The sequence below is a fragment of the Ursus maritimus genome, unplaced genomic scaffold (genome assembly GCF_017311325.1).
Source record: "Ursus maritimus isolate PB19 unplaced genomic scaffold, ASM1731132v1 scaffold_12, whole genome shotgun sequence".
In the NCBI taxonomy this organism is placed as follows: domain Eukaryota; kingdom Metazoa; phylum Chordata; class Mammalia; order Carnivora; family Ursidae; genus Ursus; species Ursus maritimus.
The window spans coordinates 68,229,853-68,256,360 of record NW_024423564.1 but is presented as its reverse complement, the minus strand read 5'-3'; the positions used below and the strand labels follow the sequence as shown (position 1 = coordinate 68,256,360).

The 26,508-nt window shown below is 37.2% G+C and overlaps 1 protein-coding gene across 1 annotated transcript in view; it reads right to left on the bottom strand.

The window, feature by feature from the left end:
* ZSWIM5 (zinc finger SWIM-type containing 5) overlaps positions 1 to 26,297 on the bottom strand; it is a 197,658-nt gene extending 171,361 nt beyond the window's left edge. The window contains exon 1 of the mRNA XM_040627363.1: positions 25,703 to 26,297. Within this exon, the coding sequence (XP_040483297.1) occupies positions 25,703 to 26,297 (595 nt within the window). The remainder of the gene's footprint in view (positions 1 to 25,702) is intronic.
* Positions 26,298 to 26,508: the final 211 nt, after the last annotated feature.

The following is a 26,508-nucleotide window of genomic DNA, read 5'->3' as shown; positions in this document are numbered from 1 at the left end:
TATATATTTAATAAAAAATATATTTTTTAATATATAATTTCCTCCTCAATCACTCAATCACAATTATATATAATAAATTTATATTATATATGATATATATTATATCATATATATTATATATCAATCACAATTATATATAATAAAATTATATATTTAATTTTATATATATATATATATATATATATATATATATATATAAATTAGAAGACTGTAAGTTCATTCAACCAGGAAAGGCAAAATCATTTTTAAAAACTTAAAATTTAGGGGTGCCTGAGTGGCTCAGTCAGTTAAGCGTCTGCCTTCGGCTCAGGTCATGATCCCAGGGCCCTGGGATCAAAGCCCACATCCTGCTCCCTGCTCAGTGGGGAGCCTGCTTCTCCCTCTCCCTCTGCAGCTCTCCCTGTTTGTGCTTGCTCTCTCTCTGTCAAATAAATAAATAAAACCTTAAAAAAAAATTTAGCTTATAATTTGAATAAGAAATTACCAACTATTATTTAAAATAAATGATGAGTTTGTACTGTTGATAATTTAACCTTTAGAATGAGCATGAAATAAAACTAAAACATTAAAAAGTGATTCTTATTCAAATAACTTTGGAGATTTGAAATATAAGCTAAGAAACAAAAAATATTCTTTTCTTTAAATTGAAGTATGGTTGACACACAATGTTACATTAGTTTGAGGTGTACAACACAGTAATTTGACAAGTCTATACATCATGCTATGCTTAGCACAAGTGTAGCTGCCATCTGTTCCCATACAATGCTATTGCAATACCTCTGACTATACTCCTTACGCTGTACCTTTTATCTCCATGACTACAAAAAATATTCCCTTAAACAACTGAAAGTAAATAGGTAATGGGAAAGCACTTACTATTAAATACAATTCATACAAGATTAATTATGATATTTCTTTCTTTTTATTTTGAAACAATCTCACACTTGCATAAAAGTTGCAAGTAAATTTCAAATAATTTTTTGGAAGGAGAAGCACTTTTTTTCCCAGCTTTATTGTAGTATGACTGACAAATAAAAATTGCATATATTTAGGTTGTAAAATGTGATTTTTTAAGATGTACAATATGATTTAATATACATATACATTGTGAAACGCTTGCCATGATCAAGTTAATTAACATATTCATCACTTCGTAGAATTACCATTTGTGTGCATATATGTGTGCATGTGCACGTATGAGTGGTAAGAACACTTAAGATCTACTCTCTTAGCAAATTTCAAGTATACAATACAGTATTATAAACTGTAATCACTATATTATACATTAGATCCTAACAATTTATTCATCTTATAACTGAAATTTTGTTACCCTTCAACCAGCATCTCCCCTTTCCCCCACTCTCTGGCAACCACCATTCTACTCTATGGACTTTTCCAGGAGTCCAATTTTTTAGACTCTCAAATAATTTTTTACGGGTCATTTGAGAGTAAGTTGATGGGCTCCAACAGTCCCTTTTAGACTGCTACCACTTGGTGCTGCCTTCTTTCCCTCCTTCCCTGTCTCACTTTCTTTTCTCTCTTGCTTCCCCCTGGTTTGGACTGAATTTTTCAGGAAGGGAAGAGAGAAGAGAATAGTTAAGAGTTCAGGGACTAGAGAGAAGAAGAAAAAGGAAGAACAAGTATCATTTTATGAGATCTTACAATTAGTTATTTTGTTAAATTATGATTTCTATGTTCCCAAAACCTACTCAGAAAATAAAGGATAAAGAATGCAGAAAAATAATAGGAAAGAAGAAAAGAATATGATACTGAAAAAGAAAAAAAATTTCTTAAAATGTACTGAACCTTTCTTATTTTATGCTTTCAACCATTAAGAGTTGTCATAGATTATAACAAAAGTATGAACTACAGCCAATCCCCTTTTTTTCATATTGTAACTGAAAAAAAACACACCATACACAGGGGAAATTTAAGGTAATGAAGTTCACAGGCTATGCAGACTAGCAATAGCAATAGAATAATTCCTATAATCCTACAAACCCTAAACCCAAACTGTATAATCAATAATAGTTAAAATTAGAGAGGGATATGTAAAATACACTCTTAATAGCAAAAACATTTCCCAGTTCTGAATCTTGTTAAATGAGAGCCAAGAAAATCGATCCTCTTTGTCCCTTCTACACGGCAAGTCAGGGAGATTGAGCAATCTAGTTGCCACTTGATACCAAATGGCAACCACCTCTGTAGCTTACCATTATATTACCTCCCCTCATTCCTGGTCTCACTCCCTTTTCTCTCACTCTTGCTTCCCTAAGACTGAATTTCCTAATAACATAATAGCAAATTAAAAAGCATTTCCAAGTTCACTGAAAAGCAGGAAATCTCCCTTAGTCCCACACATTCTATGGAACTAACAACACTGAGTTTTGTGACCTGCAAAAATAAGGACCATAGGTTCCAGATTGGAAAGGAAGAAAAAAAAATGATCTCTATTGACAAAACTAATAAATGAGTTCAACAAGGTTAGAGGTACAAGATCGATATATAAAAATTAATTATATTTAAACACACTAGCAATGAACAATCTAGAAATGAAATCAAGAAAACAACTCCATTAGGGCACCTGGGTGGTTCAGTCAGTTAAGTAACTGCCTTTGGCTCAGGTCATGATCCTGGGGTCCTGGGATGGAGCCCCACATGGGGCTCCCTGCCCAGTGGGGAGCCTGCTCCTCCTTCTTCTGCCTCCCCCCACCCCCATTCATGTGCTTTCTCTCAAATAAATAAAAAAATCTTTAAAAAAAAAGAATGCCATTTATAATAGCATAAAAAATAAAAAAACACTTAGGAGTAAGTTCAACCAAGAAAGTATGGGATTTGAATTCTTCTGAGATAAAACATTATTGAAAGAAATTAAAGAGGACCCAAATAAATGGGAAAAGATCCCATGTTCATGAATGAGAAGACCAGATACTGTAAAAATGGTATGGCAGACAGAATAATGCCCTCCATTCAAATATGTCCATGTCCTAATCCCCAGAATTTGGCAAAAGGGACTCTGCAGATGTGATTAAATTAAGGTTCTTAAAATGTGCAGATTATCAGGGCACCTGGGTGGCTCAGTCGGTTAAGCGTCTTCCTTCAGCTCAGGTCATGATCCCAGTGTCCTGAGATCCAGCAGCACTCCCCACCCCCACCCCAGTCATAGGGCTCCCTGCTCAGCAGGGAGTCTGCTTCTCCCTCCCCTCCGCTCTTGTGGGTGCATGTGCTTGCTCTCCCTCCCTCCCTCTCAAATAAATATATATTTTTTTAATGTGCAGATTATCTGAGTGGGCCCAACGTAATCACAGTTTCCTTATAACAGGGAGACAAGAGGCTTAAAGTCAGAGACAGAAATGTGACAACGGAAGCAGAGGTTGCAGTGATATGCTATGAAAATAGAGAAAAGAGCCGTGAGCCAAGGAATGTAGGCCGCTTCTAGAGGCTGGAAAAAGGCATGGAAAGAGATTTTCCCCTAGAGCCTCCAAATGGGACACAGCTCTGCTAACACCTTTTTTTTTTAATTGAAGTATAATTAACATACAATGTTATATTAGTTTCTTGTGTACAACATATTGATTCAACAATTCTATACATTACTCAAAGTTCACCACACTAGGTATAGTCACCTTCTGTCACCATCTAACATTATTGCAGTATTATTGACTATGTTCCCTATGTTATAATTTTCATCTCCATGATTTATTTATTTTATAACTGGAGGTTTGTAACTCTTAATCCCCTTTATCTATTTTGCCCACCTCCCCTCTGGCAACCACTAAATGTTCTCTGTATTTAAGAATCTGTTTGTTACATTGTTTCGTTTTTTAGATTCCACGTGTAAGTGAAATCACTTGGCATTTTTCTTTGTCTGACTTATTTCACTTAACATAATATCCTCTGGGTCCATCCATGTTGTTGCGAAAGGCAAGATTACCTTTTTTATGGATGAATAATACTCCACTGTGTATATTTACCACATCTTTTTTATCCACTTATCTATCAATGGACACTTGACCAACAACTTGATTTTTGCCCAACGAGACCAATTTCAGATTTCTAACCTCCAGAACTATAAAATATTAAAACTGTGTTGTTTTAAGCCACTAAGATTGTGGTATTTGTCAAGCAGCAACAGAAAACTAATACAAATGACAACATCCATTTATACAATAGATCTACAGATTCAATGCAATCCCCATCAAAATCCCAGCTTACTTTTTTTGCAAAAATTGACAAGCTGATCCTAATATTCATACGTAAACCTAAGGGACCCAGAACAGTCAAAACAATCTTGAAAAACAAGAACAACGGTAACCAAAACAGTATGGTACTGCATAAAAATAGACCAATGGAACTGAATCAAGAAGCCAGAAATAAACCCACACATATATGGTCAACTAATATTTGACAAGGGAGCCAAGAATACTCAATCGGGAAAGAATAGTCTCTTTAATAATGGAGTTGGGAAAACCAGATATCCACATGCAAAAGAAAAACTGGACGCCTATCTTATACCACTCACAAAAACTAACTCAAAATGGATTAAACCCAAAACCATAAAACTCCTAAACAAAAATAAAGGGAGGGGCACCTGGGTGGTTCAGTCAGCTAAGTGTCTGACTCTTGATCTTGGCTCAGGTCTTGATCTCAGGGTCATGAGTTCAAGTCCCACAATGGGCTCCACACTGGGCACACAGCCCACTTAAAATACACACACACACACACACACACACACACACACACATATTTTTTTTATATATGGAAAAAGCTCTTTGACATAGCTCTTGGCATGATCTTTTGGATACCAAAAGCACAAATAACAAAAGGAAAAATAAGTAAAACTAAAATGCTCTGCACAGCAAAAGAAAATCAACAAAATGAAAAGGCACCTACAGAATGGGAGAGAATATCTGCAAACTATGTATCAGATAAGGAGTTAATATCCAAAATATATAAGGAATTCATACAACTGAATAGCAGAAAAACAAACAATCCAGTTTTTAAAAACCGGGGAGAGGACATGAATAGACATTTTCCCAATGAAGACATACAAATGACCAGCAAGTACATGAAAAGGTGCTCAACTTCATCAGGGAAATGTAAATCAAAGTCACAATGAGATATCATCTCACATCTGTTAGAATGGCTATTATCAAGGGGCGCCTGGGTGGCTCAGTCAGTTAAGCAGCTGCCTTCAGCTCAGGTCACGATCTTGGGCTCCTGGGATCGAGTCCCGCATGAGCAAGGAGCCTACTTCTCCCTCTGCCTATCCCTCATGCTCACTCTCTTTCTCAAATAAAATCTTTTTAAAATTTTTTTTAAAAAAGAATGGCTATTATAAAAAAAAAAGAGAGAGAGAGAGATAACAAATGCTGTCAAGGATCTGGAAAAAAGGAAACTCTAGTGCACCACTGGTAGGAATGTAAATTGGTACAGTATGAAAAGAGTATGAAGATTCCTCAAAAAATTAGAAATTGAACTATCATATGACCCAGCAATCCCACTTCTGGAACTCAAAGGAGTGAAATCACTATCTGAAAGAAATATCTTCACTCCCATGTTCACTGCAGCATTTTACAATAGCCAAGACACGGAAACAACCTAAGTGTCCATCGATGTTTGAATGGATAAAGAAAATGTGGTCTGTGTACATATACACGAAAGAATATTATTCAGTCATAAATAAAGGCAATCCTACCATTTGTGACAACATGGGTCATGAGGGCGTTATGCTAGGTAAAATAAGTCAGACAGAAAAAGACAAATACTATATGATCTCACTTTTTTTAAAAGTTTATTTCTTTTTTTAAGTAACTTCTACACCCAATGTGGGGCTCAAACTTACGACCCTGAGATCAAGAGTCACGTGCTCTATCAACTAAGCCACTTAGGCACCCCTGTGTGATCTGACTTTTATGTGGAATCTAAAAACAGCAAACTCAAAAAGGGGTACCTGGCTGGCTCAGTCAGTAGAGCATGCATGCAGCTTTTGGTCTCAGGGTTGTGCGTTTGAGCCCCACATTGGGTGTAGAGATCACTTAAAAACAAAATCTTTAAATAAAATAAATAAAAAATAAAAACATCAAACTCACAGAAACAGAGAATAGAATGGTGGTTGGGCTCAGGTAGGGGACATGGGGAAATTAGTCAAAGACTACGAACTTTCAGTTATAAGATGACTAAGTTCCAGGAATCTAAAGTACATCATGATGATTATAATTAAAAATATTATACTACATATTTGAAAGTTATGATAGTACAGCTTTAATGCTCTCACCATAACAATAACAAAATATTAATTGTGTGAGATGAAGAATGTGTTAACTAACTCTACTGTGATAAATGCTTTGCAATATACATGCGTAACGAATCATCACATTGCACACCTTAAACTTGCACTATCTTATACGTCAATTATTTCAGTAAAACTGCAAAAAGAGAAGGACCAAAGTAGGAAACTCAATCTTCCCAATTTCAAAACTTACTATGTAATCATAGTAATCAAGACAATGTAGTACTGGCATAAGGACAGACACATAGATCAATGGAACAGAACTGAGAATCCAGAAATAAACCCATCTATGGTCAACTAATTTTCAAGAGGAGTGCCAAAACCAGTCAATGGAGAAAGAATAGTCTTTTATACAAATGATGCTGGCACAACTGCATAACCACATGCAAAAAGAATGAAGTTCAAGACCTTTCTGATGCCATATATAAAAATCAACTCAAAATGGAGCTAAAACTATAAAACTCTTCAAAGAAAACACTGGAGTAAATCTTCATGACCTTGTGTTAGGCACTGGTTTCTTAGACATGCTATCAAAAAATAAGCTATAAAAGAAAAAATAGATAAACTATGTATCATCAAAATTAAAAATTTTTGTGCTTCAAAAAATATTACCAGTAAACATGGAAAGATAATTCAGAAAACAGGAGAGGGGCGCCCGGGTGGTACAGCTGGTTAAGCATCAGACTCTTGGTTTCAGCTCAGGTCATGATCTCAGGGTCATGAGATTGAAACCATAATGGGGCTCCACGCCCAGCACGGAGTCTCCTTGAAGATCTCCTTGCGTCTCCTTCTGCCCCTCCTCCTTCTCTCTCTTTTTCTCTCTCTCAAAGAAATAAATCTTAAAAAAAAAAAAAAAACAGGAGAATATGTTTGCATATCTGATAAGTACCTAAAATAAGTAATGAACTCTTACAACTCAACAATAAAAAGACAATCCAATTTAAAACTGGGCAGGGGGCCTGGAAGGCTCAGTTGGTTAAGCATCTGACTTTGGCTCAGGTCATGATCTCAGAATCCTGGGATCAAGCCCTGTGTCAGACTCCCTGCTTAGCAGCAAGTCTGCTTGTCCCTCTCCCTCTGCTCCTCACCCTGCTCATGCTCTCTTTCTCTCTCTCGAATAAATAAAATCTCAAAATAAATAAAATTTAAAAATAAACAAAATAAAATAAAAATGGGCAAAGACTCTGAATAGTCATTTCCCCAAAAAAGATATACAAATGACCAATAAGCATATTAAAAGGTGCTCAACATCATTAGTCATCAAGGAAATGAAAAGCAAATCAAACCAACCATGGGGCGCCTGGGTGGCTCAGTTGTTAGGCGTCTGCCTTCGGCTCAGGGCGTGATCCTGGCTGGGATCGAGCCCTGCATCAGGCTCCTCCGCTGGGAGCCTGCTTCTTCCTCCCCACTCCCCCTGCTTGTGTTCCCTCTCTTGCTGGCTGTCTCTCTCTCTGTCAAATAAATAAATAAAATCTTTAAAAAAAAAAACAAAAAACAAAAACAAAACCAACCACAATGGAATACTGCTTCACCTCCACTTGGATAGTAATAAAAAAAGATATGATAATAACAAGTGTTGGCAAGGATGTAGAGAAGCTAGAACCCTCATATATTGCTGGTGGGATTGTAAAATGATACACCATTTAGGAAAATAGTTTGGCAGTTCCTCAAAAAGTTAAACATACAGTTATCCTATGACCCAACAATTCTATTCCCAAAAGAAATTAAAACATATATCCACACAAAAGCTTATACCTCAATGTTCATGGCACCATTATTCATAACAAAAAGGGAAACCCAAAAATGTAACAACTGGGGCACTTGGCTGACTCAGTCAGTACAGCATGTGACCATTGATCTTGAGGTTGTAAGTTTGAGCAATGCATTGGATGTAGAATAAAAATAAAATCTTTTTTGAAAAAAAAACTATAACAACTAGTGAATAGATGAGCAGAATGTAGTATATCCATATGATAGAGTATTATTTGGCCATAAAGAGAAATGAAATACTGATCCATGCTACAACACACATGAACCTTGAAAACCTTATGCTGAGGGAAAGAAGCCAGTCACAAAAGACCACATATTATGATTCTATTTATATGATATGTCCACAATAGGCAGAGAGATAGAAAGCAGTATTTGCTTAGGGCTGGTGGGGGGAGGGGGATTGAAAAGTGATATTAAAGGGTACAGGGTTTCTTCTGAGATCATGAAAATATTCTAAAATTGACTGGTGATGGTAGCCCACATCTGAAAATATACTAAAAACTATTAAATTTAATTTTACACTTTAAATGGGTGAGTCATGGTACACCTGGGTGGCTCAGTCTGTTAAGTGTCTGCTTTTGGCTCAGGTCATGATCCCAGGGTCCTGGGACAGAGCCCCGAGTCAGGCTCCCTGCTCAATGGAGAGCCTGCTTCTCCCTCTCCCTCTGCCTACCACTCTGCCTACTTGTGCTCTATTTCTCTGTCAAATAAATAAATAAAATCTTTAAAAAAAAAATAAAATAAATGGGTGAGTCATATGGTATGTGAATTATATCTTACCAAAAGTGTGAAGAAAAAAAAAGACAGAAAGCCTGCTATGAGAGCCCCCAGTTCCAAAATACTGAGTCTCTTCAGGGACACTGCTGACACTCTTGTCTTCAAGGCCTCATCAGGCAGCTATGGGCTCAAAGCTTCCTTACTAAGGTTAGCAATGCTACTTGTTACTTACTTGTTGCCTTCCTTATCACAAGTTAGCAATGTGAACTTGTCTTGATGTTTCACTAAAAATGGCATATTTATCACAAGGCTATAAAACTGCAGTAAATTATACTCCAACTCCTTCACAATTTTTCAATTCTAACCTCTACGTCCATAGGTAATGGGGAGTAGGTGCTAGAAAACCACTCACTACTAAATAAAGTTCTAAATAAAACTATGCTAAAATACTAGAAATAAAAAACTTAAGATTTCAGTTCTCTGAGTTCTTTTGTTGCTAAGTATCCTGATGATATATTAATAATATGTTCAAGGGACAACACAAGCGGTGACAATCTATAAACCTCTGCAATTACCACCCTGATAATGTATCAAAGAAACATTAATAAAGCAAATTCAATGTAATATTTAATCTTTAAAACCAAAATAACAGACCTGATTTTAATCACATAATGTGCTACCTTAGCAACATACGGTGTTTATGAAATAAAACAGAGTCACCAACACAAAGAAAAGTAACATAAAGGAATAGATGACATTTAGCCTCTGGGTTATCAGTGCGGTATCTCTTGGTATTTCCCTGCCCAATTCTGATAGTAAATGAACAAGTACAGTGGCCAAGGCCTAAAAAGGGTGTGGTAACTATGCTCAGACTCCTCAGTCATGATAGTTACCCATCTGGTAAGCCATCTAGACAAGTGCAGACATTGGCCCAGAATCCAGAATGGAGATCAGAGGGAGACAGTAAGCATCAGACGTGATCTAGGGACTAACTGTAGTGGCAGACGTTGTAGTTAATTAGTCCACTAATCTAACTATTGTGAGTCCTCAGAAAAAGAAACCAAACAGAACACCGAGAAGTTGTTCCGACATGGTGTGAATTTACTATAAGGAGTACAGTGACCAATATTCCCTTCAAGACCAGGGCATTCATTCCTCTAACTGCTTGGAGAGTTCCTCCAACTCCAGGATGCTAGCAGCTCACAGCTAAGTTCTCCTCAACAAACTGCCCTCGACCAAGGTATCAGGGATTAAGTTCTCTGAAAGCAGGCACGGCGAAGGAGTTTAAGATGCAAGATACTTAACAGAGGGGCGCCTGGGTGGCTCAGTTGGTTAAGCGTCTGCCTTTGGCTCAGGTCATGATCCCAGGGTCCTGGGATCGAGCCCCACATTGGGCTCCCTGCTCAGTGGGAAGCCTGCTTCTCCCTCTCCCACTCCCTGCTTATGTTCCCTCTCTGTGTGTCTCTCTCTGTGTCAATTAATAAATAAAATCTTAAAAAAACACAAAAAAGGATACTTAACAGAAATCGATACCTATGAAGGAAAGGCAACAGAAGCAGGACCGAGAAGAAGTAGTCAAACTACAATGCAGGCCTGACAATCAGGTACGGCTCTCGGAGCAAGTATTGCCTGTCAAGGAGCCCCATGTTAGGATCTTTTAACCCAACCTTGTTCAGCCATTTGGAAGCTGCCCCTAGAAAATTGTGATCTTAGGTAAAGCAGCTCTCTGTAACTGAGACAGACCTGAACCAGGTGACAGCTGGAAACCACCAGCTGAAAGCACTTCCTATAAAGCTGGAAAGGGAAACTACATAGTTTCATCTCCAACTCTACCACAGAAACTGCCCCACCCAAGACTATGCCTTCTCCCTTCAGGTCAACCCACATCTAATTCCAAATAACACTTAAATATCATACTAGCTCCAGCGTTCCCAAAAGGATTGACTAAAGTCTCTGAGGCAACTCCATCAGTTCAATCTCTCTGCCCTCCAAATCTTGCATCCCTTACTCCATTACAAGTGTTGTTCCTCAATAAACCTTCTGCAAGCCAATCTCCATCTCAGAGTCTGCTTCCCAGGAAACACAATCTAAAAAACCAAATTCCATAGAAAGATTCAATAAAGAAGTAGCTATGGCCCACTCTGTTCAGTAACCTCATAGGCTGTTACTTTATTTCAGCTAGTGCAAATCATTAAACTTCAGCTGTCTGTGGCACAATGATGTCAAGCCATCATTCTACTGAAACAAACAAACGACTTACACAGCAGCATTTAGTAAGTAGCAGAAAAAGATGAATATGTCAGAGATGCCAAAACTGAAATATTTAACTAGTAGAAGTAGCAATAGCAGAGCTGTGTTATTTTTTTTTAAAAATAAAGTATTCTATTCATAATCTGAAAATGGGTAGAATAAAAGAAGATACTGAATCACATTCACCCATATTATATATCAGGGCTCAAAAGCAACAGAAGAATTGCAGAATTTTTATCAAATAGAGCAGATTCTTCTACATAAATAATTAGTGGCTCCTGAACTTACTTGAGCCATGGATCCCTTTGAGTATCCAATGAAAGTTATGAACTGTCTTCTTTGAAAAATGTCCATATATGGGGTGCCTGGGTGGCTCAGTCGGCTAAGCATCCAACTCTTGATTTTGGCTCAGGTCATGATCTCAGGGTCGTGGGATCAAGCCCCACTTTGGGCTCGTGCTCAGTGGGGAGTCTGCTTGATATTCTCTCTCTCTCACTCTCCATCTGCCCCTCCACCCCCACACTCTCTCTAAAATAAATAATCTTTCTTTTTTAAGATTTATTTATTTGTCAGAGAGACAGGGGGTGGGGCACAAGCAGGGGGAGTGGCAGGCAGAGGGAAAAGCAGGCTCCCCTCTGAGCAAGGAGCCCAATGTGGTACTCAATCCCAGGATGCGGAATCATGACCTGAGCCGAAGGCAGACATTTAACTGACTGAGCCACCCAGGTGTCCCAAATAACTAAATCTTTAAAAAAAAGAAAAGAAAAGAAAAAGAAAGAAAAGAAAGGAAAGGAAAGAAAAGAAAAGAAAAATTTCCATATCCATTTGTAAAATCTGAAAATAATTTCAGGAATTCATGGATCCCTAAAAGCTATTTATAGATGCCAGGTTAAGAACCCCTGACCTAATCAGGTTTATAAAAGTAAGATGACATTTCTCTAAATCATGTTAACTTAAAGCCTAAAAATGCTTAACAAAAAAAATGCAACTGAAAAAATCATATTATCTATTACTTATTTTAATTATATTATTATACAAGAAATACATAAATAGGTTGTCATCATAAAATGATTCAAGCAATACGGATTAAACGAATTTTCCTCTTGGTCACCACTCATTCCCCTTCCTCTTCACAGAGATTACTTATCAGTTCTGTTCAAATACTTTTAAATTTTTCAATGCTTTTTCAAAAACTTATGTACTTATTAAAATGTAGAGAATTATTTTGGGTAAATATGCTAAGAACTAGCGTTTAAAAACAACAAAGGGGGTACCTGGGTGGTTCAATCTTTTAGGCGTCCTGTTGATTTTGACCCAGGTCATGATCTCGGAGTCATGGGATCTAGCCCTGCATTGGGCTCCGCACACAGAGGGGAGATTCTCTCTCTCCCTCTCCCTTTGCTCCTCCCCCACTCTCTCAAATAAATGAATACATCTTTTTAAAAAATAAAAAATAATTTTAAAAAATAAAACAACAAATGATAGATACTGGTGATTTTCCTAACATCAGCAAATGGTAGTACTGTGGAGTTAACAACTTTTCATGTAACTCTTTCCTGAATCCAGTCTATCCATTTAATTCGATTTGACCCACAAGTTCCAAATCTGATTTGGAACAACCTATTGTATAAGTCAGTCAATAAATCAATTCAACCAACACTACTAAGCACATTCTATGTAAATCACTGTACTAAATGCTATGGAGCAATGGTTCCCAAACATTTAAAACTGGACAGTTCATTAAAATAGAGATTCCTAAATCCCATTCCAATCTTAGTTAACTAGAATTTCCAAGGGTCGAAGCACAGAATCTATATTTTTCCAAAGCTCCTCAAGTGACCTGAGTAAAGTGTAAACCAGCCAGTGCTGGAAATCACTATTATGAAAGTCACAGGGGGTGCCTGGGTGGCTCAGTCAGCTAAGCAACCCACTCTTGATTTGACTCAGGTCATGATCTCAGGGTTGTGAGACTGAGCCCCACAACGGGCTCCGCACTCAGTGTGGAGTCTGCTTGAGATTCTCCCTCTCCTTCTCCCACTACCCCTCCCCTGACTAATGTGTGTGCACGCGCTCTCTCAATAAATAAATAGATAGATAGATAGATAGATAGATAAAATCTTTAAAAAAAAAAAAGGAAGTCACAGAAATGAACAAGATAATGTTCACAATTCATTTCCACAAAAACCTTTCATACTTAAAAGTATGAAACTAACTAGGTGTGGTGCTAGATGCTGAATTTATTGCAGGATACAGTCCTTGCCCTGGAAGTACCTGCAGGAAGGGAAGATAATACCTGCAACAATTAAAACACAGACTGAAAATGCAAAGTGTGGTCTGTCCCCTCACTAACATGTATGCTCCATGAAAGCAGGACCTTTGTTTTATTCACTGCCATGTCTTCAATGGCTAGACCAGAGCCAAGAACATAATAGGTACTCAATTGCTGATCAATGCGTAGGACTAAAGTGGAAAGAAAGTTCACTTTTAACTAAGTAGATAAGGAAATGGCACTTTTTAGAATAGAGGTACAGAGTCTGCTTCTCCCTCTCCCTCTGTCCCTCACCCCTGCTCGTGCTCGCTCTCAAATAAATCTTTAAAAAAAAAAATAGAGGTACAGACTATTTTAAGAGGCAAGGAAGGAGAAAAGAAAGAGAACTAAGATTCAAAATACCCCTAAAATGTGTAAGAAATTCCAGGTTGACTTTGAATACATTAACACATTTAACTGTAATATAAATTTTCTGAGACAGTATTGTGTCTCCATTTTTTGGATGAAGAAACTGAAGCACAAAAAGGTTAAGCAACTTGTCATCCAAGGTTATACATCTGAAAAGCAGCATAATGTCTTCAAGGTTCATCCATGTTGTAGTATGTATCAGGATTTTCTTCCTTTTTTAAGGCTAAATAATATTCCATCCTATGTCTACACCACATTTTGTTTATCCATTAATCTGTCGATGGGACACTTGGGTTACTTCCACCTTTGGCTAGTGAGACTAATGCTGCTGTTGAACAAAAGTGTACAAACATCTATTCAAGTTCCTGTATTCGATTCTTTTGGTATATAGTCAAAAGTGGAATTGCTGGATTATATGGTAATTTTACGTTTAATTTTTTGAGAAACAGTCCACAGCATCTGCACTACTTTATACTCCTACTAGTGATGCACAAGGGTTCCATTTCTCCATATTCTCACTAACACTTGTTATTTTCTGTGTTTTGTTTTCTTTTATATGTACCACCCTAATGGGTATGAAGGGATGTCCCTTGTGGTTCTCGTCTGCATTCCACTAAAGATTAGCGATGTTAAGCATCTTCTCATGTGCTTATGGACCATTTGCTTACCTTCTTTGGAGAAGTATTTATTCAACTCCTTTGCCCATTTTTTAATCAGGCTGTTTGTTTTCGTTGTTGAATTGTAGGAGTTCTTAATATATTCTGGACATTAATCCTTTACCAGACATGCTGATTTTCAGTGGCAGTAGAATAATCATTTAGAAATATCTAACAGGCAAATATACATGCTGATCTTGAATTCCAGAGGGAGAAACAACAACATAGATTTAAAAGTTATATTATTTGCACAATGACATTTATAAAGTGCTTCCACATATATTCGTTTAAAATCTCACAAAAATCCTGACACTTTTACAGATGAGAAATCTAAGGCAGATCTCCTGACTTCAAATACCAACATTATTATTTGGAAGTGCTTCATGGAGGCAAAAGGAAGCTGGCCAAGCTGATTAAGTTGTGGGCCCCTCCCCAATCCTCCACACAGCTCAAATTTTCTGCTGCAAAAACTGAAATACCATCTAAGATTTAATTTGAAAATGAGTAGAACTGCTTTAAAGAGAATTTAAACCACTACATTATATGATGCTATCTTGTGTTCATAAAACAGTAATTAAAGCTATAGAAATAAATAAGATTGCTGAATTAGAAAGTTTGGGGCAGGGCGCGTGGGTGGCTCAGTCGGTTAGGTGTCTGCTTTTGGCTCAGGTCATGATCCCAGGGTCCTGGGATTGAACCCTGCACTGGGCTCCTTGCTCAGCGGGGGGGGGTTCTCTCTCAAATAAATAAATAAAATCTTAAAAAAAAAGTTTGGGGCAAAAAGGGACATCCTATTTTTGTGGGATAAGAGAAAAAAGAAGGAAGGCAGAAAGAAAGCCAGAATGGTGAAATAAAACTAAAATCTAAGAAGTATTTCAAGAGGAAGATGCAGTAGACTACAGAAAATTCTATCAGAGGTCGTGAAGGATGAAGACCAGAAAAGGCTACTGTGTTTGGCAGTCATGAGGTCACTGGTGACCTTTAAGAGATCAATTTTAATATAGTGAAGGAAAGCACAAGTCAGACTGAAAAGACTTCAGAGGTGGGAAGAATGTTGAAGAAGGAAAGGTAACAAATACAGAATACTTTCAGTAATTATATTAATAACAACAAATATTTACATAGCACCTAATAATTGCTAGGCCCTGTTCTAAATATTTTACCTAGTAATTAATTTATCCTGAAGGGCACCTGGGTAACTCAGTCGGTTAAGTGTCCGACTCTTGATTTCGGCTCAGGTCATGATTTCAGGGTTGTGCGATAAAGCCCCACCTCAGGCTCAGCCCTGGGCATGTAGCCTGCTTAAGATTCTCTCTCTCCCTCCCTCTCCCTTGCTCAAGGGTACGCCCATGGTGCTCTCTCTCTTTAAAAAAAAAAGATAATTTATCCTTGAAACAATGGTTGGTATCGTCATTCTGCCCATCCACAGCTAATGAAACAGACATAGCAAGGAGCCAGAATTCTGAGACTACCTGCTGCATAGTCCCTGCATATATGTGATAATATGTAATATTATCATATTGTATAATATATATCCTACGTCATATTAGATAATATATCAAAAGATATATATGGTAGATATTTGCAAATACATATGGTAGCAAAGAATATAATAACATAATATTGAGTGAGAGAAAAAAATTAGCAAGATTATTTTTTTGCAATAGGGAACCATAACGTGAGAAAGAATTTTATATTGCTAACATCAACATGTGTACGTGATGCTTGCCAGTCATGTCAGTTTATCAGGTGTTGACAGTCTGGCTTTTCCTGAATGTATTAATGCTGCGGGCTTCCATTCAATAAAACCATGAATGAATAGAGAAAAAAAAAACATAATTATCTCCAAGGCTTTCAAAGACATAATACATTTCCCTGTTGCTTACAGACCACCGATAACAGATAGACCAAAATCCATTTTGCTGAATGGTTCTATCATATATCTATACCTAAAGGAAGCAATACTTTTTAAAAAAACAAAGGAAAAAGGGGGATTATATGAAGAGAACAAAGGCATTCTAAAGACAGAAATCTGTAAAATTTATTCTGAGTAAAAAGGATTAACAGCTGGTAATATTTCTGTCATCTTCCTGCCTGCCAATGTTACTCCTTTGAATCATCATGGACTAGAGTATTACAGGGCATAGAAATGTCAATACAGAAGAAATTTCATGAAGGGTTAATCTAACTTATAAGCAATAAATGGTGCTTTCAAACTTTATTGTAATCTTAGACATAATTTCAATGTTTCTTATAATTGGAATTATATCAAAATAGAGCAATACATTCAGCTGTCCCCATTTCTTCAGTTAATCACTTCCTACTCTTTGCCTCCATAGTAACTACCTCTATTATTATGAAACATTGTGTTAAATGTCATTTTACATGTGTATCCTACACTAAACTATGTACTCCTTAAATATAGAAATTATGTTCTATATGGCACAGAACATTACAAAATGTTATATAAGTTTCACAAATGAATAAGTGAACAAACATGAAGAAAATCATACGTTGGCATTACATTTAGACAAGCGTCTTTTGATGGTGATAATGACAAAGAATTTATACACTTTTGCATAAGACCTTTCCAAAACACAGGCACACAGTCTTTAAGTGGTAAGAGAATAATTTTCCTTAAAATCCATTAATAAACCTAAAGATTGGTAAAACAAAATGGATTGAAGTAGAAACGAAAAATGATGTGGTCTGTAGCATTTGTGTAATAAATATTACATAATGTTTTGATTGCCTGCAGTAAGTTTTAAAACACTGATAACACCAATATCATTTTTCATAGCAGTGTTTTAACCTTGGCTGTACATAAAACTATCTAGGAACTTTTTAAAAATTCTGAAGTTGAGTCCTCATTTTCAAGTAATTTGGAGTGAGTTCTGGATGGACACTGTCTGCCCAGGTGATTTTAATGTGAAACCGAGGTTGAAACCCACTATTCTTTCCTTTAAAATCAAATTTTTGAAGTATAATTTATATTCGATAAAATTTACCAATTTTAAGTATATGAAATTCAGTAAGTTCTGACAAGTTAAGTACAGTCATGTAACCACTACCATGACCGTGATATAGAACATTTCCATCACCCAAAAAGGTTCTCTCATACCCTATTACCCCGCACCCTAGCAACTACTGACTTTCTTCCTGTCACTATAGCTCTGGGCTTTATAAAATTTCATATACGTGAAACTGTGCTGTATATACTCTTTTTGATCTAGCTTCTTTTATTTAGCAAAATGCTTTCTATTTTTTTATTTTTTAAAGATTTTATTTATTTATTTGAGAAAGAGAGAGAGGGAGAGCACTGAGCTGAGAGGAGAGGGAGAAGCAGGCTCCTCGAGAGCAGGAAGCCCAACGTGGGGCTAAATTCCAGGACTCCAGGACCAAGAACTAAGCCGAAGGCAGACAGATGCTTAACTGACAGCCACAGAGGTGCCCCTAGCAGAATGCTTTTTAGATTCATCCATGCTTCCAGGCTATCAATAGTCTGTTCTTTTTTATTGCTGAATAGTATTCCACTGTATGGATATACGATTTATCTATTACCCATCTGATAGGCACTTGGGATGTTTCTATTTTAGGGCTATTCTGAATAAAGCTGCTCTGAATATTTAAGTACAAGTCTTTTTATGAACAGATGTTTTCATTTCTCTAAGTAAATATCTAGGAATAGGGTTGCTGAATCTTATGATTAAGTGTATGATTAACTTTATAAGAAACTGTTTTTCAAAGTGAGTGTATCATTTTGCATCCCTTATTTTGCAACAGTTCTTAGTTGTTCCACATCCTTGCTAGCACTGATACTGGCAGCCTTTTATTTTTAGCCATACTACTGTGTGTGTGTGTGTGTGTGTGTGTGTGTGTGTGTGTAGTAGTAGTAGTAGTAGTAGTAGTAGTACTAGTAGTAGTATCTCCTTAGGTTATAATTTGCATTTCCCTAAAGACTAAATGATAATAAGTATACAAACAACTGTTCTTAATAGCAAGAAAAGCACTAGGATTAACGGTATTTCATCTTTTGATTCAATAGTCTACTTTCAAAGAAGGTAACAATGTTATATCGCCTTGCATACCACATTCATCACTCCATTATAACGGGAAACAAACAAATGACCAAAAAAGATACACATAAAACTTCAAAAATTGGTTTCAGAGAAACTCTTAGAGTCAAGTACCCACTCAGTTTATAACCCCCTACCTACATAAAATGGCAACAACTGTAATACTTAGACACTTAGGCTTTAGTGTCCAACTTGGATTTATGCTCTAAGGTAGGAAAATACACAATATTTTGGAATGAGGTCCACTAAAAACAGGTGAACAGTTATTTATTGAGCCTTACACAAAACAAGTGACTAAATATTCAATGAATGAGGGGCACCTGGGTGGCTCAGTCAATTAAGTGTGGGACTCTTATTTGGCTCAGGTCATGATCTTGGGGTTGTGGGATCGAGCCCCACATCAGAATCCACCCTCAATGCAGAGTCTGCTTGGGATTCTCTCTCTCCCTCTCCCTCTGTCCCTCCCGCCATTCTTACACATGCACTCTCTCTAAAATAAATAAAATCTTTAAAAAAAAATTCAATGAATGAATCAAGAACTAGTTAATATGTTTCCAGGGTGTTTTTTTAATCTATGTAATATTTTAAAAATCAGAAACATCCAGAAATTACAAATTGCCAGTATATCTCCTTGGCTCCCATTACATATAAATCAATGAAGGGATATGTCTATACTACATAAATATAAAAGATTTATATAACAATTTACTCATTTATTCAATAAACATTTACTGAACACCAATTTATAGCATATCACATTATACATTCTAAGGGGGAAACAATTTTTTTCAATACTGAAAACCTAAAATTAATCAGTTGGCTACATATGACATGAAAAAGTATCAGAGTAATTTAGCATATGATAATATAATGTTAAAGCTAGTATTAAAATGAGTGTGATTTCACTGGCATACTAGTTCAATGATATGCTAAAAGTGGCCAAGGAGCATGCTGCCTGTATCAGGAAAGAAGCCTATAAATAAACTACAAGGTGGAAAATTCACATAAAAGTGATCTGGAATGGAAACAGACGCCTGGGTGGCTCAGTCAGTTAAGTGTCTGCCTTCGGCTCAGGTCATGATCCCAGGGTTCTGAGATCGAGTCCCGCATTGGGCTCTTTGCTCAGTGGGGAACCTGCTTCTCCCTCTGCCTGCCGCTACCCCTGCTTGTGCTCTCTCTCTCTGACAAGTGAATAAATAAAATCCTAAAAAAAAAGTGATCTGGAATGGATTGTAGTCTATTTCCAATATCAAACACTAATTCTAAACCATATAACTTGGGGTCTGGAAACAGGTTAAGACAGGTTCATATGCTTTCAGGGTTACCTATTTCCAAAGGCAAGTTATTAAGGGTATGCATTAAAAAATCCCACAGTAATCTGTTCATCCATGCATGTATATCCTGAGTGCTGTACTGCACAGCCATCATTTTTTATAAAAAATGACAGGTTTAACCTTTAAATAACCACCTACTCACCAAAAAAGTTCCACATGTACTAAAAATACTAAATAATATCAATCATGCAAATTGAATCAATTAAATTGAAATAATCCTTACCTAATAAAATGAATGTGGTGATTTCTAATTTAAGACATAGCCAATGCAGAAAAGTTTAAGATTCACATGAAACTCTGTTACACAACAAGAAATAAGTATGAGAAGCTGTTATGAGTTGAATTGTGTCCTTCTAAAAATGGTATGTTGCAGTGCCTAACCCTCAGTACCTCAGAATGTGACCTTAGTTGGAAATAGGGTCACTGCACATGTAATTAGTTAAAATGAGGTCATACTGGAGTATGGTAGGCCCCTAATCCAATATGACTGTTATCCTTATAAAATGGCCATGTGAAGACAGAGACACATAGGAAGAATGCCATGTGACAACAAACACAGAGATTAGAGTTCTGTGCCAAGGAATGCCAGCAAACCCCCAGAAGCTAGAAAAAGCAAGGAAGGATTCCCCTATAGGTTTCTGAGGGAGCGTGGCCCTGCCATATCTTGATTTCAGACTTCTGGCCTCCAGAATTGTAAGCCAACAAATGTGTGTTGTTTTAAGCCACCCAGTTTGTGGCAATTTGTCACAGCAGCCACAGGAAACTAATACAGCATTTTTAGTATCTCTCTTACACATACATTAACTTACGGACATATTAATGCCTTGATTTTTTTTTAAAAATTATTTTCTAAGGTATACTATAGTAAACTTGACTTTTTAGGCATAGTTCTATATATTTTAACACATTTACATATATTCATATAACCATCACCATAACAGAACACTGACAGTTAATGCTTTAATTTTTAATAGTCATTGTTGAAACAAGAGAAATGAAATTGTTTCACATAGGCATAAATAAATTTCTAGCCCTTTCACTTCAAAATTTAGAGTTTGTACTCACTTTGAATAATATATTTTTTAATTCCTAAAATAGAGATAACCTCTAAAATAAAATCCAATATCTTTAGTTTATTCATTATCTTTCAAGTCTAAAGCTCTAATTACTGAATTCTACTCCTGAAATTGATAGTGCCACTGTATGTTAATTAACTAGAATTTAAATAAAAATTTTTTTAAAAATCTAAAAGCTCTATCTTTGAGAAAATCACCTCAATAAGAATTCATCTAAAGCTTTCATTTGAAGAAAATGATAAGTCACCATTCTTCACACAAAACAGATGGCCAACATAGAAGATACACACATGTAACATTCATACTACTTAATGCTATCAGTTTATTAATATGCACAAGTATGAAGTTTCCAAATATCCTCTAATACCACATGAATACTAAAAATTCAGGCTTCACTCTTTTCTTTTTAAGTTTTATAACGCTGATAAGTCCGTTCTTAACCTTCATTATTTAACAAACATTTATTAAATATTAAGATGTTTGTGTGATGTGTTGGGGGCAGGTGGAAGGAGAGAACTCATTGCTAAAAAAAAAGTAATGTGATTTTAAAACTTGCTAAATTTCTACTTTAAAAAATTTTACCACGTTTCCCTTAAAGGTATGCAGCTATCTTCTGTGCTGGAACAGCTTAAATGTAAATTCATTTTTCCCCACATGAATTTTATTATGATTTTATAACTCTTCTGACTTACACACAATACTATAAACCTTTTTAGGTGAGGATATCTTTTGTTTCCCCCAAAACACAGATCAAAACAAATTATATATAAAAAGCATCAACTGTAATACTTGTCACAATGCAGTTCACAAAAGTTGTACTATAGAAAAACTTCATAGTTTATTGATAATGTACAAGTACTCATAATTATAAACTTATTACTTGATATCAAAGCTATGAATAACTTCCTGAAATGGATCTTGTAATCATTATTGTCTTTGTAATTATACTTCTTCCATGTAAGGTAGTACACAGCATTGTGGCTCTCGTCTTGAAAACATCCAAGGACAAATTATACTCACTAGAAAATGTGCGGACTAAAAATATGGGGTTTTGTTGAAGTCAACTGTCATAATCTATGAAAATTTCTGGATACATATGTAAATTATGATATATGAATATATATGATATATAATATATATAAAATATGTATAACAATATATAAGAATTTATATAATTAAGATATACCAGCATAGTAGGTCCCTGAATGCTCTTACCTGATTTTTTAAAATCTAAATATCCAAATAAATATTTCTACATTTAAGAGAGAAAAACTGTTAGTGTTTAAAAAAACACAATTGAATTTATTTTTAACAGCATTTCTGAGATATAATAGGCATAAGAAAATGTACTGAACCAAAGGAATTGAACAGCAAAAGGAATTAGTATAAGGTGACTATCCAACAACTGCAATCTCGGTTCAGTGACAGAGCATTGTCAGACCATCCAAAGACCCCTGGGTACTTTCTCTTAGTCATGTTAATGCTTCTTTCCCCTGAATCAATCCAGATTTCCCTGAGAAGTCACAAACCTACTTAAGTTTTACCAAGCACAGATAAATTAATTTAAAATATGATGAACTGCAAAAAAAGGGTCAACATCTTAAAACTATTAGTAAATTATAATCATCCCATTCTTATACCATCTGCAGACTCCTGAATAAGTATTTTTTTCCAAAGTTTATACTACGGTTAATTTCCATGGACTTCTTAAACAGGTTAAAAATGCAAATATCTGAGAAACAAACTGAGGGCTTCAGAGGGGAGGGGGGTGGGGGAATGGGATAGACTGGTGATGGGTAGTAAGGAGGGCACGTATTGCATGGTGCACCGGGTGTTAAACGCAACTAATGAATCATCGAACTTTACACCAGAAACCAGGGATGTACATGGTGACTAACATAATATAATAAAAAAAAATTAAAATAAAAAAAAAGAAAGAAAGAAAATCACCAATCTAAAAAAAAATGCAAATATCTAAAACATCTGAACTCTATCACCTTCATAATACTAAGAGATCAGAGTCTAAGTCTTTTTCGCACAGCTTTAAATTTACAGATGTCCATGAAAAGACTAATTTACAATTTTCCCTTTTTAAAAGGAACAATACTTCTGATTCAGTACTGTTATGTAGAAGAAATGTATCCTTTGAACATAACAGCTTATAGTTCTCCCATTTGTTTACATCAAGCTGGGAAAGTTCCAGTTCTGATTCAAAATCTGATGTTTTCTACAGAGTACTTGCTTTTCAACAAGTCCATGACTTCCCATTACCAGATTCCAGTAATCAGAAGTTACTGAACGTAATATACCTACCCTTTGCACAAATCTTTTTGCTATTGTCTATTTTCCTTCAAAATTTTTGCTTTGTGTTGTGCTGTTTTCTTCATTTTTAAAAATTTACTTATTTTTATTTTGAGGTCTTTTTGTTTTCTCCATTTAAATCTCCTTATGAATCCCTTCCTTAAAAGAATATTATTATAAAAATACCCTAACCTCCTTTCCTTTATAAACCATCAGCCTTCAGTAACTTCCCAGTTCTGAAGTTACAACTATGGCTTACCAACATCAAGGAAATATGCAGCATTTTTAAAATTAGCACCACGGAGTAATTAAATTGAGCTTGAAGTTACAAACTGAAAAATATGATTACTATCTTCCTATATACAAATCATTTCCTCACTCATCTCTTCTATAAATAGTTTTATAAAATACTTTCTATAAAACCTTTTATAAAACCTATCATCTAAATTAAGTCACGTACTCACATTTTAAGTTTAAAAGATGAGGAATGAGTCTTAATTTCATATAATAAAAGGTGATTCATGCCAGCATACAGAACTCGAAATGCTACAGAATAGAATATCCTTCTCTTCCACGCTCATTAGCATAAATTAAGGTTAAGAAAAATAAAGATTACACAGCTCATGGATCTCAAGTAGCATTACCTAAAAGTAAGTAATTCAGTCTCCTACCTTTATCTATGAAATCCACGGTAAGAATCAGAAAATGTGCTTATGTGTCTTTTCTCCAGACCCCAAACTATCATATAAGAGCTCATTACCCCAATAAGCATGCCGACTATCATATCATGAAAGAAAAATATCTGATTTAAACATGACCTGCATCACCCACAAAATCTGATTTCATTTTGAATTTGACATTATAATCACTTACAAAATATATACCTCTTTAAAACTCTTCCTGTCCTTCATTTGCCCCCTCAAGTTTGAAAATTCTTTCAAATCCATCCCTTCTATAAAACGACCACTTAAATTGACCTTTCAATTTAAAATATTTTAAACAAGAATCTTAAAAGTTAACTGATCTAAACTCCTACAAATAAAGTTTACAGACTAATAGAGAAATGCCTACATTCACCTTCATGTTTTCAATATTTCAGTACTCAAGCTGTACACTTTAATTATCTGAATTATTCAACTCATTCTTTCAAAAATATAAATGCACAAAGGGCTAGCTAGCCTTTTCCAAATAAAACTTTCTCAATCCACTGTCACTGTATTCTGAAACAGGATAAATTTAGATAAATTTACATTTCACATTTGCAAAAGAAATTGTGGTACACTGTTGTTTTAAAAAGAAACAGAAGATTCAATGATTCTCAATAACCAGAAGTAGATTACTTATATGAAACACCACAATGCACCACTCTTCGAAAGAAAAAAAATTCAAATATATTAGTTTTACCTGGGTAAAGAGAGCTAGATGTTTGGCATGCCTGTGTATGTGTTCAGTGCTTGTTTAATTCTAAAAACAACCTTTCTCCAACCTTTCTCCAACTCCTTTCAAAAATGAATCTTTTTTCAATAAATATGAGCATATACTGTACAATAAAATGCATAATGTGCATGTCCAGAATGCTACAATAACCCAAACAGAAAAAAAAAATCAGTATTTTAATTTTCCACACAGCAATTCAATGTTAAACAATGTCATTTTCCCCCTTTCTCCCTAACCATTCCACATATCAGGTCTACTACTGTATTTGTGTATTTAGTAAGATTAACAAATTGACTAGAAGATCCGGAGGAGTAAAAGAAAAAGAAATCATTTTTCACTTTCCCACCAACCAAAAGATAAAACAAAAGCAAATTCGAAGACTTGTTAAATGAGAAGCATTTGAAAAACCCAACGTGACCAGCTTTTGATTTACCCTAGTCTGACAAGGAAGACAGACCCCACCCCCACTCCAGATTGTGTGGCTTTTTTTTCCTCGGGTGGGGGTGTGGAGAACAGAGCTGTCACACTTCCATCTTCGGTTATTGTTAAGTCCGCAGCCTAGATTCCCAAGTACCACTGGTCCAGGGGAAAAAAATATTAAAGCGGCTAATTTTACTTGTTTGAAATGCACAGTATTTTGTTGATTTTTTTTCTATTTTAAAGTTAATTATACCCAGCTTCAATCTGCTAAGACTACAGATTGCCTTTGACAGCCTGTCCCTCAAACATTCCCTGTAAGATGCTTGCTCCAAATTCACTAAGATTTCTCTTCTCTCCAAACTTAAATTAGAAAAACGCATTTCCGAAATTATTTCATCCAAAAAGGCATTCCTCCCCATCCTTTTGCCTTTGATGTGGGGTGTACAATTAAGAGTAAAAAAGAGATCTATTTGCTCTTGGAACAAAAAGAAATGGGGTAGAGGGCGAGAGGGGGGAAAGAGCAGCAGTGGACCTGAATGAGATGTTGAGAAAAGTTTTTTATGTGACTAGTGTGTCCTTCGGCAGGGGAACAAGAGTTGGGCAGAAAGCCGGAATCTCGGCCACGGGCTCCCGCAGAGAGAAGGCACCTGCGGAAAAGAAGGCCAGGCACCAGAGAGGAGCCGGGCTAGCACCTACCGACTTGCAGCACGTTCTCCACCGAGCCGCTGTCCAGCAGACGGATGCCCCGGCGGAATGGCAGCCCCTCGCCGCCGCCGCCCGCCGCTCCGGCCGCTGTGCCCAGCCCGGGGGACGCCCCCGCCGCGGCGGCCCCGGGGGCGGAGCCGGTCGGAGCGGCGGCCCCGGGGGGCGGCGGCGGCCCCTCCTCGGCCGGAGAAGCCCCCGCGGCGCCGCCAGCCGCTCCGGCGCCGGGGCCGCCACGGTACTGGAAACTGGAGTACATGCAGATCTCCCGCTCATTCCGCGGGAAAGACCAGTAGACGATGCGGCGCTGCACGGGCTCCGGGATCCGCTCGAAGCGCTCCTCCACCCTCTCGTACGCCCACTTTTCCGCCACCGTCTTGGCGGCGCAGTCCAGCAAGGACTCGGGCTGCAGGTGGGGGCGGGCCCCGGGGGCCAGGCAGCTGCCGCCGACGCCCCCCACCCCGCCGCTGGCCGCCCCGGGCGAACCGCGAGGGTGGTGAGCCTGCGGGCTGGGCCACGAGCACAGGCGCTTAGCCGGAGAGACCGGCGACGGCGAGAGCAGCTCCTCTCGCTCACCTCCTTCCGCCATTGCTGGGAACTGACTGACTGAGGCGGCGGCGGTGGCGGCAGCGGCGGCGACTCCGACTGCGGCGGAGACCCCGGCCACGGCCACGCACCCCGCGCAAGCGCCCAACTGCGGCGCTGGGGGGCGGGGCGAGCAAACCCGCGAGCCGGCCGGCCCGAGTGGGGAGCCTGGGCCGGCCCGGTGCGCGCGCCGCAAGGGCCGGCGAGGGCGGCCT